Source organism: Odontesthes bonariensis, chromosome 7 (assembly GCF_027942865.1).
Source record: "Odontesthes bonariensis isolate fOdoBon6 chromosome 7, fOdoBon6.hap1, whole genome shotgun sequence".
NCBI classification, from domain to species: Eukaryota; Metazoa; Chordata; class Actinopteri; order Atheriniformes; family Atherinopsidae; genus Odontesthes; species Odontesthes bonariensis.
In genome coordinates this window covers 707,649-722,925 of record NC_134512.1, presented here as the reverse complement: position 1 = coordinate 722,925, position 15,277 = coordinate 707,649, and the positions used below count along the sequence as shown (strand labels likewise).

At 44.8% G+C, this 15,277-nt stretch overlaps 1 protein-coding gene across 1 annotated transcript; it reads right to left on the bottom strand.

Annotated features, from left to right (window-relative positions):
* Positions 1–12,109: 12,109 nt before the first annotated feature.
* LOC142383603 (E3 SUMO-protein ligase KIAA1586-like) lies at positions 12,110–14,647 on the bottom strand. The gene has a single exon (XM_075469196.1). The coding sequence runs from the start codon at positions 14,456–14,458 to the stop codon at positions 12,356–12,358; it is 2,103 nt and encodes a 700-aa protein (XP_075325311.1). The 5' UTR covers positions 14,459–14,647; the 3' UTR covers positions 12,110–12,355.
* Positions 14,648–15,277: the final 630 nt, after the last annotated feature.

The window sequence follows — 15,277 nt, the reverse complement described above, 5'->3', positions numbered from 1 at the left end:
ATTCTTGAAGTCATCAGCTGATAAGTTGCTGGCATCTGAAGCCGCCCCGTGTGCTGAACGGGCTACAGCCTCCAGGAGTTCCTGAAATGTACTGTATTGGCTTGCATCAATTCGCTTTGGACCACTATGGACAGCTATGACTCCACTAAAGGCTTGTTTCTTCAGCTCCTCTGGAATGTCTGGTGTGCACTCAGGTGGTCGCTCAGGCCAGGAGGTCTCCGGTTTCCGGAGGAAGGCTGGGCCTTGAAGCCAACGACTGTCATCAATCAGCTGAGACAGGGTCTTTCCCCTTGTGATGTCATCCGCAGGATTTCTCGGTGAGTCCACGTAGCGCCATGCCCCTGAGTCGGTTAACTCCTGAATTTCGGCGACCCGAGTTCCCACAAAGACTTTGAACTTGCAGGATTCTGATTGCAGCCAGGCAAGTACTGTCATAGAATCTGTCCAGTAGTAATGGTGGGCATTCAGGGTTAACTCTTTCTTCAGAACTGACGCCAGTTGGGCACCTGTTAAGGCTGCAGAGAGCTCGAGCCTTGGGATTGACAATTGCCGTTTGGGGGCCACCCTTGAGCGGGCTGCAACAAAGGCGACTTGAATGCATCCACTGGTGTCTTCTGTGCGGAGATATGCCACCGAACCATATGCCCTTTCAGAAGCATCACAGAAGATGTGGATGCTACGGCTGCAGTTGTTGGTGTACAGCTCAGGAGTGGTGTAGCACCTTGGCACGGTAAGACGCGATAGCTGTGGAAGTTCCTCTACCCAGTAGTGCCATTCTTGGAGGAGATCAGGAGGTAAGTTGGGGTCGTCCCACTCGCGCTTCTGATCCCATAGCCTCTGCACTATGACCTTGGCCCTGGTGGTAAATGGCACAATGAATCCAAGTGGATCGTACTGCCTGGCAAGGATGCTATAGATGTTGCGCATCGTAGACCGTGTGTCAATCTCGAGCTGGCCATGCTTGAAGCCTAAGGTGTCTGATTGGCAGTGCCAAGTCAAGCCGAGGGTGCGTTCTTCTGGGTCGCTTGCATCCTGGGTGAGCCAGAGCTCGGCGCTTTCAGACCTGCTTTCTGAGGGCAAATGGCTGATGATGCTTGGGCAGTTGCTGCTCCATTGCCTTAGGTCAAAACCGCCTTCGGCCAGGAGATGGCGCAGTTTGTCCACAAGATCTCTTGCCTCTTGAGCTGACTGCAGACTTTAGACAATTGTCTACGTAAAAACATTGCTCCACTGATGTGCGCAGTTTGTCTCCATCTTCAGTGTGGTCAGCCACATGCTTTTGGAGTGCAAAAGTGGCACAACAGGGGCTTGAGGTGGTTCCAAATGGCAGAACTTGCCACTGGTAGACGTCTGGAGGGTCACTCCTTCGCATTTCCCTCCACAGGAACCTCATCAGTGGCTGGTCCTCTGGGAGGAGGCGGACCTGGTGAAACATGCCCTTTATATCTGAACTGATTGCAAAGGCATGTTGCCGGAAGCAGAGAAGAACCCCGAGCAGAGTGGCGCCCAGCACAGGTCCAGGGAGGAGATGATCGTTCAAGCTGATTCCTCGATGAACAAAGGAGCAGTTGAAGACGATCCTATTTTTCCCATCATGGTGGACCATATGATGGGGGATATACCACCCAGGACTGCTGGTTGCTTCCTCCAATGGGATCTTGCTCACATAGCCAGCCTCGACTAGTTTGCTGATCTCTTGGTTGTAGGTGGCAGCCTTGTCGGGATCAGCAGCAAGCCTCTTCTCAGTACCACGCAGGTGGGCCATCACAGCTTCCTTTGGAGCAACCAAGGGAGGTTGGTCTGTTTTCCACAACAGCGGTGTGGCGTACCTCAGAACTCCATCTACCTCTACTCTGACAGTCTTCTCCTCGGGGATCTGAATGGCCTTTGGATCTTGTCTTGAGCGTGTAACGAGTTTCTCACTACGATATGGCAACGTGTCCAATTGCCACAGCTTCTTGACGTGTTGTAGTAACTCAGAGTTGCTTGGGGTCATGGATGTGAGAAGGTATTGCTGAGTAGTGAGGCTGCGCTTCACAAGCTTCGAAGGACCCTGAAGTGACCATCCCAGCTGGGTCTTGATGGCGGCTGGCCCTCCTGGTGGACCAAGACGCACAGGCTCTGTTGGTATGATGAGATGTGGATGGTCTGATCCGATAAGGAATAAAGGCTGCGCACAGTCAATGGGCTGTAGAGGTAAGTTCTTCATGTGCTGATACGACTTCTTGAGTGCGGCAATTGGGTAAGTATGAGATGTCAAGCCAAGCTCTTTGGCTGTGAATGCCCTTTGAATGTGGAACATCTTCCCAGGTTGGTGAGCAGGTGACACTGAGAACGACACTGTAGCTCCATTGATGACATGCATTTCTTGGCGTACTGTACGCAAGGACAGTTCTTCAGGTGTTCCTTGAAGACCAAGTTGTTGTGTTGCCTCTTCCAGCAAAATGGTACGCTCAGAACCGTCATTTAGCAGAGCATAGGTGTCTAATGAGTTGTCTCCATTCCTTAAGATAACTCGACTCATCTTCAGTAGCACCTTACTGCTGCCGGCAGGTCTGTCCACATAGAAAGCTTGAGCAGTAGAGCTAGTTGGCTTTGAGTTCTCGGTTGACCCGGTGGTGTTCTTCATGGAAGTGGTTGTCTTACTCCCCGCGTTCACATCATGAAGGATCTCCAAGTGCCGCTTGTCACATTTCTTGCACTTAGCCTTAAGAGTACACTCTGCACTTAAGTGTTCGCGCCCACATTTCCAGCACCTCTGATTGCCCCGGATCCACTTTTCAATTTGTTCCTTAGTGAGGATCTGGAAGTTTGCACACTGGTTCAGATAGTGCTTGGTGGTGTAACAGAAGGGGCAGAATTTCTTAAGCTTCTCCTTGGACTGATCTGAACTGCTTGACTGCGACTCAGACCGGGAACTGTCCTGCTCTGTGCTGTGAAGGATGGTCGTGGGCTTAGGCTGTGACTTGCAGTCTTTGCGCTGTTCCTTGGGGCCCTGACGTTCCTTGCTATGCTCGATACTCAGCTGTGAGTTGTCCACTTGAATCTTCACCTCGTATTCCAGCCAATCCGCCAGGTTGAGTAGAGAGGGGATGGGAGTCCTCATGGGATCCACAAACCTCCTGAAGTTCACTCTTAAGTCATGAGGCAACTTCCCTAAAAGCCGGGAAACATGAGATCCACAACGTAGCTCTGTATCTCCTGCATGGCCAAGCTGGTCTAGCATGCCTACTAATGCCCGCACTTTAAGCGCAAACCGCTTGAAAGCCTTTGTGTCGCCCATCTTTACATTTGGCTCCTCCATTAGCTTTGAGATCCGTTGAAGGGCAAGCTGATGTGGTTGACCATATAGCTCAGTCAGAGCTTCCATGGCTTCAGAGTAGGGGTAGCGACTATTGCTGTAAGAATCAGCAACAAGCAATGCGTCCTTAAGCTTCAGGTGATCCATTAGAATGGGAAATTTGAACAGCTCTGTTGCGTTTGAAGGGAGAAGGTTGTCTAGAGCAACTTTGAGCCTGTTGAATTCGCGTGGATCTTCACGCTGGAAGTCAGGGATCTTCGCCTTTGGACCTCGATAAGAGAGCTCGGTCTCTCCGGTACGCTGCAGTGAAGAGCGTTGAGGTGAGTACGTTGGCTGCCGAGGCCTAGAGCTATGGCATGGAGGTGAGCGAGATGGCTGGCGATGCCGAGAGCTCTGGCGTGAAGGCGAGCGAGATGGCTGGCGATGCTGAGAGCTCTGGCTCTGAGGTGAATATGATGGTTCACGGTATCGAGGGCTATAAAGTAGAACTGGGTCGTAGCCTCTCTCAGAGTTATATCTGTACTGGCTTGAATAGCCCTCAGCAGGTGGGCTACGATGATGTTGCACATAGGATGATCGGCGAGAGCGTTGTGGCATACCCCAGGTTGAGTCATGAAGAGTGCCAGCATGTGTGTAATAGCTGCGGCGAGGAGGTGATTGAAGATGGCGACTGTGGTTTCGGCCTGGGTGGTCTCTGGTTGTGGGCACATGATCATGGCGTAGTAACCTGTTAAGACCACCTGTGAGCTCATCAACATCATCTCCTTCCGGTGCATACTGTTGCTTGCTCTCAGTAGCTGCCAATTCAGCTGCAGGTTGTGGAGGACGTGGATCCTGTTGATCTTTTCGTGCCGTCTCCCCTTCCTGTGAGATTGGCGAAACTGATCTAGAGCGTGAAGCCTGATGCCTTGGAAGTGAGTGATATTCATATCTCGTTCTCTGAAACCTTTGTTGCTGCTGCATCTCATCTATGTAGCGTTTCAGCATGGCATTCTCTTCAGCAAGCTGATAAACATGCCTGCTCAACTCTGGAGTGTGTGAGCCCTTAGCCTTAGGTGCTTCTTGTGTTGTGGGTGACTGACTGATTTCAGCAGGGTGATTGCTTTCATCTTGATATTGCTTCGACATTGGCTAGCTGTAAAACTTGCAATATCCGGCTCGAAGGACCATGTAAAATATGTATAGGTAAAATGAATGCTGGTTACTAATCCGGTAGCAAGCTCTACAGGGTGTCCGGTCAGAACAATGATGAGAGAGAAGCAGATTTCAAAGTAGAGGGTCTTCTTTATTTTCTCTTCACACCCACAACACTAATAATTAAATTCTTCTTCTTAATATGAAATAAAATGTTTGACTCTTGGTATATGTGTGGTTCTGAAACAAAGGAATGTACAGAGTTGTCTTAACCAACATGGTAATAATTACTGGCTACATCTAACAATACTGGCTAGCTAGCATGACACAGCAATAATTACCTAAGAATTCCTTAAATTGACTAATTTGGTGTTTAGAAGAAAATTACATCACTAATGCAGTTAAGCAACACCAAATGATCCTTATAATATTAATAAACTTAACTCACCAATAGATGCACGCACATGTAACAGGTCCCAGACAGGATACCTGTAAAACAGGAGAAAGAATGAGACAGACGACCGTTTGCTTCTATATAGATATAGGGTCGGGTCGCGGGGGCAGCAGCCTGAGCAGAGAAACCCAGACGTCCCTGTCCCCGGCCACTTCCTCCAGCTCTTCTGGGGGGACCCCGAGGCGTTCCCCTGCCAGAGATCCAACGTGTCCGGGGTCTTCCCCGGGGTCTCCTCCCAGTGGGACGTGTCTCACCAGGCGTCCAGGAGGCATCCTAACCTCTCGATGCGGAGGAGCAGCGGTTCTAATCGAGAGCTTCTCCTTCTGGCTCAGCTCCTTCACCATGCCGGTGCAGAGCCCGCACCACTGCTGATGGCACACCGATCCGCCTGTCAAGCTCCCGATCCATTTGTCCCTCACTCGTGAACAAGACCCAGAGTTACTTAAACTCCTCCACTTGGGGAAGGATTTCATTCCCGACCCGGAGAGGGCAAATTATTATTTCATGGGTAAATTAATCAATCTTTAATGAGGTACTACAAACCTATGTACAAACCTACAAAATATGTACACACATACATACATAAGTGTTATTATAGTGTTATTATATGCATCACATTCGCAGGGCTTCTTATGGTGCAACAATCGCTACGCCAGTAGATGTCACCCAAGGGAATTGAATGAAGCTTCGAGTAGTGAACCACTTTATGACACAATGGTTCAAAATGATTCAATGCTTCAAAAAGCCTCGTTTTGCCATCACTAGTAGTTATAGAAGTTTTAAAACACCACCAACCTGTAAAACAGGAGAAAGAATGAGACAGACGACCGTTTGCTTCTGTTCAGTGCAGCTTCGCTCGGTAGAATGAGGAAGTAAACAAGAGTCATGGAGAAGCAACTGTCCACACTGCCCCCTACTGGTGACACTGAAAAGCTCTTTAATTGTGCTCTCACCAAGTTGTAATAATTTACCATTTGGGCACATATTAACATATTTCTTTCACAGAAATAATATTTTCAAACTAAAACAAACAAAATTACATAAAATGTGACCTCACATTAAATGAGCTTCACACACACAAACTATGAAACATCTAGGAGGAAACTGCAGACATAATCCAACTGCTGTTCAACTTGACCTTGCCTTGTTCTAAATGGCAATGCAAAACTGGGGTCCTAAAATGGGTCCTCAAACCTAAAGGGTGGCTAACTAACTGCCTGACTAAAATGTAATAACTGCATAATTGGCATAAGAAAAGGATATCAGATGGGCTTTTGTACAAAATTTTACTTACATACCTGTCATTAACAGGCAGGGACTCATCCCTGACCCCAAAGGGAGCTTAACAGCTTTTTTCCTGTTGAGAATCATGGCCTTGGATTTGGAAGATCTGAATTTCATCCTGGCCTCTTCACACTCAGCTTTGAACTGCTCTAGTGTACACTGAAGGTCATGCATGAAGAAGCCAACAGAAGCACATCATCCGCAAAAAGCAGAGATGCGACACCCTCCTCTCCCTGACTACACTTTGAGATCCTACATAATAAGAAATGGAGTACCAATATTTCAGAATCAATCTATTTAAACCTAGAGTATTTACAACTCTATGGAGAATAGACCAGCGCTAACAGTAAAGTTAAAAGTCAGTATAAAGTCCTGCAGACATTAAGTGAAAAATTCCAACTCCATTCCTTTCAGAATGGTGATTAGTGCCAACCTGCATACAGTTTTGAAAGCTCTGCGACACATGGTATTTTCTCTGGAGCGGTGCCACAGTTGGGTAAGTAATGTTTTTATGCATTTGCCAGACACTTTTATCCAAAGCACTCATATCCCAGGTAGACAGGTAGCATAAGGGGGTCTTGCCTAAGGACCCCTACTGGAGGTAGAACCTTTCATGTGGGGGGTTAGGATTTGAACTGCAGCCACCCACATTAAAGGTGGCAATCTTACCACTACTCATTGGTTTGATATATTCTCATTAAGTTCAGATGCACAGATATAACCTGTTGACTACGTATTTATTTTGAATGCTGCTATGATAATATTATTGCCACATTTCTTATTGCATAGTTTTAACAACTGAAATATAATTTATTAGTATACTAATAATTACTAATTATGTTCCATGCTATGATACTTGGGTAATGTGTCCATAAAGTTAACTCTACTGGTTTATATTGTTTTAAGCGAAAAAGGAATAAAAGGAAAAAAGTTTTAAATGCCAAAGGAATATGCTTATTTAGAGTTTCACTCCTTATTTAGTGAGTAATATGTATTTTGCATAAATTAACTGATAGCAGGACGGATTTGTTAATCATGACTCAAGAATATCAACTATGCCTTGTTCACAGAAGTCTTTGAAATTGCTATAAAAGTGGACCAATACTTGGTAAATAGGCTAAAGTTATGAAATAATATTAGATGTTAACCAAACTTGACCCATTTGCAGTAACTCATGACTTACCAGAAGTGGTTGATCAAATATCTTTGCAGGCAGCTAACCTGTTACTTATCTGTTTTCATACTGTAGCAGCTAAGTAATATTAACTTTGAAGTAATGTTTCTATTCTATATAAAAGCGTTCTGAAGCACATTAACTGGTACTCTTTGTTCATTTGTTTCCTGCAGTTCATAAGCTGCTGCATGTTTTGTTTGGTAGGGAGCAGAATGTGTTAGCCTATCTGACCGAACATTTGATGCCTTAGTGAAAGAAGGTTAAACAATTTTCACACCTAATTAATCATAAAAACATTTCTTCTAAACTACCTAAGTTAAACATTGTTTCTGAGTTACAGTGAATGAGAATGACCTACTGACTTCAGCTTCAACTCATCAGCATTTTGTGAGAACATAGGCTTACTCTACTTAGTTAGCCTTATGATTCTCATGGCCTTTCAAATTTTGTAACAATTTCCATGATTTTTTTTTCTTTTCCTTCCAATTCCAATTGGCTTGAATTGGACTTTATTATCTAAGGGCCTTGAGATGACATTTGTTGTATTTGGCGCTATATAAATAAAAATGAATTTAATTTAATTGAATGCCAAAGGTTGCCGACCCCAGTTCTAGAGTGAGAAATGCGTTGTTACCATTTTCTTTTTAAAGTCCGCCTTCTCCCTGACACGCCTCTCCGCAGCCAGTAAGGAGCTTATGGGAGCTTACATACAGTACTGCTTACAAATACTGGCAGTCGCAGAATTCTTTTTGTTTTTTACTTATTGCTAAAGTGTATTTTCTTATTGGGCTTGCTCCAAATGAGCATTTTGCCTGTCTAAGCAAGCATAAATCCCATGCAGTAGATTTTCTTACTGTAGGAGGATCTGTCGCAACCCTGGCACCCTAACCCAGCTACTGCAACAGATGCTTTTTGGTAAGGTGTCATTCTATAAAAAGTGCCTTATGTATACAATGTATATACATTAAATAAGCAATTGAAATTGTCCCTGTATAATAATACAATCAGAATGTTAGCATTTGTATAAATAATCCAGCAATTTTCATAACAATATAATGCTGTCCGCATGGAGTCATCTCCAGGGGTTAGAGTTGAAGGCTTATGTGGAAAAGCTATGTGGGATACAGCACCGCTTCAACCTCATCCGAAATCAGGGGAAAGTTTCAGTGCTGTGGTGCAAAGTTTCCTTATTCTGTTACCTAAGTGTTGTCCTAACATCCCACATCATAAAAGTCCTGGAAACATTTTTATTAGCTCACCTTAGGTATGATAACACCTCTCAGGTCCCACAACAGTTTTCATATCGTCCTGGGGTTGGTGTTGAAGATGCAATCATCTACCTGCTTCAGCGAGTTCACTCTCATCGAGACAAAGCATCCGGCACTGTGAGGATCATGTTCTTTGATTTTACCAATGCACTGTTATGTAAGAAGCTCCAGAAAATACAGGTATGTGTCTCCACAACCACCTGGATTCACTAAATCGTAATTTGACTGTACTTGTATCACGCTTTTCTAGTCTAACTGACCACTCAAAGCACTTCAACACCACATGCCACATTAAATGCCACCCATTCACTCATTCTCATACAGCACGTCTTAGTTCATAACTACATGCTTTCTACTCATTCACACACATTCACACTCTGATGGATGCATCGGTAGGTTCAGTGTCTTGCTTCAACATGAGGCCTGGGGAAGTCGATTGGTGGGCGACTGCTCTTCCTCCTGAACTACAGCCGGCCCGCTACCTGACAAACAGACCACAGTTTGTGAGCTTGTGTGTCTGAGAAGGTGGTCCGCAGCACAGCACCACCACAGGGGACTGTACTCTCACCATTTCCCTTCCCTCTGTACACAGCTCAGAGTCCTGTCATCTCCAGAAATATTTTTTTCTCTGCAGGTGTTGGCTGTATTAATGATAGATAATGGGCTGAGTACACCACTTTGTGGCATGGTGTGGGAACAATCATTTCATCTTAAGCAGAAACAAAACAAAGGGGCTGTCTACAAGAAAAGACATAACAGACTGTACTTCTGGAGGAAGCTCAGGTCCTTCAGTATGTACTCCAAGATGTTTTAGATCTTCTATCAGTCTGGTGGAGAGTTGAGTCTGCTCTGCAGCATCTGTTGGGCAGCAGCATCAGAGCCAGAGACTCACAGAAAGTGAACAAACTGACACAGAAGGCTGGCTCTGTGCTGGGGACTGCTCTGGAGCCCCTGGTGTCACAGTTGAAATGAGCCGGTACGTAAAAAGGACTCTTACGCAGGACACAAAGATGTTTAAGGTAAAAGAGGTTGATTGTAATGCTTTCCAGGGGTGTGATCGCAGAATGATCCTGGTCTATGGAGGTTGCTGAGAGGAGAGGTTCAGGCAAGGTTAATATGAATATCTGAGGGGTTATTGTCCTTGTTGTAGTTGTTTTGCATGAATGAGAGAGAGTCTTACAGGGTCCAGGAGGTTTTCTGTAAAGGAGAGGAGGGCCACTGGTTGTGGTGCAGAGACCCTGAGGGGCGAGCAGGCAGATTGTTAGAGTTATTTCCACAGGGGTCTTTTCAGCGAGGAGCCCACAGGGAACCAGAGAGCAGAGAGGAATGAACAGCACACTGGAAGGTAGAGGAACAGACGTTAGTTGAATGCTAGAAACTTGGACAAACACGTAGAACAGGAATGGGCAGATTACCACGGAGGATAGTGAAACAATCTTGAAGGCTGGCTGGTCCTGATGAGGTATAATGTAAAGCAGGAGCCAACCAGAGGCCTGCTCAGCCCAACCTAAGACTCAGAAACCAACACAACACCACATCCAAGCATGATCATGACACCCGGATCTGACTGTTAAAAGAAGAATTCTGCAAAAGTCTGAACATAAAGAGCAACACCGTGACAATACAAGGACTGATGATTAAAAATGTGATCGTCAGGCTGCAAAAATAATCCTTTCACTCTTTGAAAGTATATTAAAATGATGAGTATTATTATCTTCTGTGTGATCTACATACATTTTTTTGGTGTTTGTATAATCTACATGCGGCAGCACGATTTTTAATACGTACAAAGACACGAGAGCACATCACTCCGATTTTAGCCTCCTTGCCCTGGCTTCCTATTTATTTCAGGATCCATTTGAAAGTTCTTTTATTTGTTTTTAAATCCCTTCATGGCCTTGCTCCAGCCTATGGGTCTAACCTGCTGCACCCCTACACCCCGTCTCATTCCCTCAGGTCAGCTGACCAGATGCTGCTCGTGATTCCCAAATCCCAAAGGCAAATGAGAGGTGATGGAGCTTTTTCTGTCCGGGCCCCAAAGCTGTGGAAGGAGCTTCGTTTGCACATAAGACCAGCTCCTTCTTTGATGTTTTTAAAAAACATAAAACACACTTTTATTCTTTGGCCTTTAACCCAGTGTGAGACTGACATTCATTTTACTGTTTGTTCCGTTTATATTGCACTATGTCTGTTTTTAGATGATTTTAATTTCTCTCCGTTTTTAGTGTTTATATGGTTTTTATCTGTGGGCTCTTATGATGTGCAGCACTTTGGTCAACCAGGTTTGTTTGTTTTTAAAAGTGCTATATAAATAAATATGGTATATATGGTATGACCATCATCCCCTTGAGCCTGTGTGACCAACTAACAGGGGAAGGCTGTAAATATGAAATTGGACCTCCCAGCAGCTATCTTGTTAATAAGGAGCAACGTCCCATTGGGTGCTAACTAATTGGTAGCACCTCAGAGACACTTAAACCTTGTCAAGGACTTCAGATGCTGTTTGATTTTTTTCTTAAACTCAAAGCTTTTTCAGCTCGACAGTTTGATAAATGTTGTTAGTTGTTAGCCTGTACTTTCTTAAAGCCTCTCTTATACTTGAGGGTGAATCACTCCTTTCAATGAAGCCAAGGATTTTTATTCTCTCTGAATAAAAATATCAGGACCCCCTGCAGTTTGCTTATCGCCATGGAGTTGGAGTTGAAGACGCTATCATACACCTGCTTCAACAAACCCACTGTCATCTGGACAAAGCAGGCAGCACTGTGAGGATCATGTTCTTTGATTTCTCCAGTGCATTTAACACAATCCAGCCTGATCTGCTTCATCTGAAACTCCAGAAGACTCAGGTGGAGGCCTCAACAATCACCTGGATTAATGACTACCTGACAAACAGACCACAGTTTGTCAGACTGAAGAATTGTGTGTCTAACCAGGTGATCAGCAGCACAGGAGCACCACAGGGGACTGTACTCTCACCATTCCTTTTCACTCTGTACACTTCAGACTTCCAGTACAAGTCAGACTCCTGTCATCTACAGAAATATTCAGATGACTCTGCAGTTGTCGGGTGTATCAGAGATGGACAAGAAGCTGAGTACAGAGAGCTGGTGGACCGCTTTGTGGCATGGTGTGGGAACAATCATCTCATCTTGAATGTTAACAAAACAAAGGAGATGACTGTAGATTTCAGGAGAAACAGGGTCAGATCAAACCCTGTTTCCATCATGGGCAGGGCTGTAGTGGTCAAATTAGAGGTGGGTATACAATGAATTTTTTGATCAGACAGACCGTGACGCGACGCAACGCAACGCGACGCAACGCAACGCGACGCAACGCGACGCGACGCAACGCGACGCGACGCAACGCGACGCAACGCAACGCGACGCAACGCAACGCGACGCAACGCAACGCGACGCAACGCAACGCAACGCAACGCAACGCAACGCAACGCAACGCAACGCGACACAGCACAAAGCAACGCAAGGTGTCGCGAATCTGTATGGCTGTCCTGGCCATATTCCATGACGTTATCAGTTAAAGTCATATTAAATCAATGACAGTCAACAAATGTGTTTGTAGTGTGTAGTTTATTAAATTTCAAATTTCAACAGTAAAGAAAAGTATGTGTAGAGTAAGAACTATCTACAGTAGATATGGTGTGTGTGTGTGTGTGTGTGTGTGTGTGTGTGTGTGTGTGTGTGTGTGTGTGTGTGTGTGTGTGTTAGTATGCATGCTTTTTAAAGTAGTGCCCAGAGGGCCTCCTTGTCCGCTACGTCAGGTTCTGCCTTGCAGGGGTGTGTTCTGGGGTCCATGGCTCCCCTGTGCTTCACCAGCCAGGACTTCACATACGGTGTTGGATTGAACTTTGTGAGTGGCGGGCCATTCAGGTGAAGAAACATCAAGGACGACACAGTGGTAATGTGCAGACTGCATCTCAGGGGGCACACTATGATGTTCATTAAGCTGAACCGTCTCTCACACTCAGCAGTGCTAACTGGAATGAGATGGTGGACATTCATGAGTGGTGCAAGGTTTTCTGGAATGATGCTTGAGTTATCCTTGAAGTCCCTGAAGCCTTCAAGAATTTTTCTGTCATCAAGTCTGAACCTTTGGGCAAGTTTTTTCACATTGGATTCCCCATATGGTTCCTTTAGGGGAACAGGCCAGTTTGCTGGAAGAAGAACTTTAAAGTGGTCCAGCAATTCACTGTACTGGGCCTTGTTTTCAGCTGACACACTCTGTTGCCTAGATGAGCCTGTAGTGAACAATCTGTCCTCCAGGTTCTCAATGAGTGAGTGAAGGAACTCTGATGAGTTTATCTGCCTTGCCCTTTGGGTGCTTCTTAGTTGAATCCCGTTAAACTCATGTTTTTCTGTAGCTTGAAGGGCCTCCTGCCTCTTGTCACCTGGACAGGTAATCATTGAGGAAACAATGCGAATTGTTCGTCTCATTAATGTGTCTGCTCTTGTGAGGGTCATTCCTCTTTCTTGCAAGCTCAGAGAGAGGTGGGAGATCTCCTCTAATGTGTCATACATGAGGGCTAAATCACATAGGAATTCCTCTTGCTCCATTTTGGTCATAAGACCTCTGTACATGGCCTTGTCATTTTCCTCTCTTGTGACATCCACTGAAGCAGCACTGAAGTGATGATACAGGGCCTTGTAGGAATTCCATACAGCTTTCACAGTTCTGAAACTGCTAGCTGCCCATCTGACATCAAGGACCCTCCCAATCTTTTGCAGATTTACCTCAAGTTGTTGTGCATGCTCAGCCAGTTCCCGGCAGTTTTTTGGTGACCTGTGGTACAGTGTGTAAATTTTGTCTAAAAAAGACTTGAAATGATGGACATTGTTAGTGTGCTTGACTGTGTCTCCAACAGCCAATTCCAGCCTATGGTTTAGGCAGTGCCACACAATGAGAAGTGGATACAGGAGTTGTAGGCGTGCAGCTACCCCTGACTTCCGGCCCAGCATGGCACTTGCCCCATCACTGGCAAACGCAATGAAATTTTCTTTGATGAAATCTTCATCCATTCCCCAAGTCTGGAGGCACTGTAGTAAACTCTTAGTTATGCTCTCAGCTGACTGGCTTTCCAGCTCCACCAAATCCAGAAATACTACTGTGGGTACGCCACTTATAATGGATGTTAAATAAACAACCAGGGCTGATTTCTTGCTAAGAGTTGTTGATTCGTCAATTAAAACACTAAACCTTTGGTGTTCAGTTACGATGTGGTTCAGAACTTTCTTCCTCATTTCATGAGTTGTGTGGTCTATTATATTTTTTGCAGTGTATCTTGAATGTAGAGTGATACCCATGTCAAGGCCATTCTCTTGCTGGAGCGCCACAAGTTCGTGGTAGTCTGTGAATGGCCTGTTCTTCTTTGCCATGAAGTAGGCTGTTCGAAACAGTGAGGCTGTCTTCTGTTCTTCACTCTCCAGTTGTTTTTGCATTGATACATATATTGTGTGTTTTGTGTTCACTATGTTTTCGGCTGCCTTGTGGCTCTTTGATGATGTGTGTTTGAAAATTTTACTTCTCAAGCATGACAACTGATACTGGTGATCACCATTGCGACTGTATGTGACTTTAGTTGCGGCCCATTCATTTGAGAGACACATTCCTGTTTCTTTAAACACTCCAAGGCCTTTCACTTTTTTGCAGATTTTGCATCCAAGATATTCACCATTGACAATAAGCCAAGGGTTATCTTTTTTAAACCGTATGTGTTGTTTTTCTGTCCAGATACTGGGATGGCATCTGCTCTCTCTTTCTCCTCTCACTGTGTCTTCAGTCTCAGATTCTGCATCTCCCTCTACTTCAGACTCTCCACTCTCCATCTCTCCTGTCCCTGTTTCTTCTCTTACTCCTCTCGCACTACCTGTTTCTTCATCTCCTATTTCATCTTTCTCTGTTTCCTCATTCTCTGTTGGTCCTCTTTCATTTCCTCCTCTTTCCTCTTCTATCTCTATCTGATCTCCTGGTGTTTCTCCTCTCCCTGTGATCTCTGCCTCATTGCCTGTACCATCACTGGCTGAAAAAAGTAGAATTTAAGAGTTGTGGGGCTGAGAACACCAGTTAAGCAGCCTGCCAATTACACTGACAACATAAGTTAAAGGATCACTCATGTAGGCTATAACTACCTATGTCAGCATAAATAGCCTATACAGCATGTTTTTTTTTGTTATATTGTTTTATATTTAGAAAATATAAGATTGCTATTTTTGTTTTACACGTGCCAATTCAATGGCTGTTTAAAAAAAAAAATCATATATAAGCCATCATATAAATCGTATTTTTGCGGTATTTAGAATGACAATTGACCTTTTATTTGATTTGCTATTCTCATTTCACCTTGAAGAATGAAACGAATGAAACGGATAGCTTCAGCATTTACTGAATTTTATTATCATGCAAGTTTAATTACAGTACTGCGCAGTGCGCAGACATACTGTAGGCTAACTCAAATACAGTACGTAACTTATTCTCTGCTGTGCCGCCGGTGCATTTTTTTTCTTACAAGTCAGAAAATAAAGTTTGAATTCAATCCGCCTTTCAGCACCCCTGCTCGGATCTATGCTCCTCCGTGCCGGTGTTCTGTCGATTTGTGCTACTTGGCGTGAAAACGAAACTTAGAAAATCGGCTCGGCGCATGCGCA

Coding starts and splice junctions, on each gene's coding strand:
- LOC142383603 (XM_075469196.1), bottom strand. CDS start 14,458: ATGGAGAGTGGAGAGTCTGAAGTAGAGGGAGATGCAGAATCTGAGACT.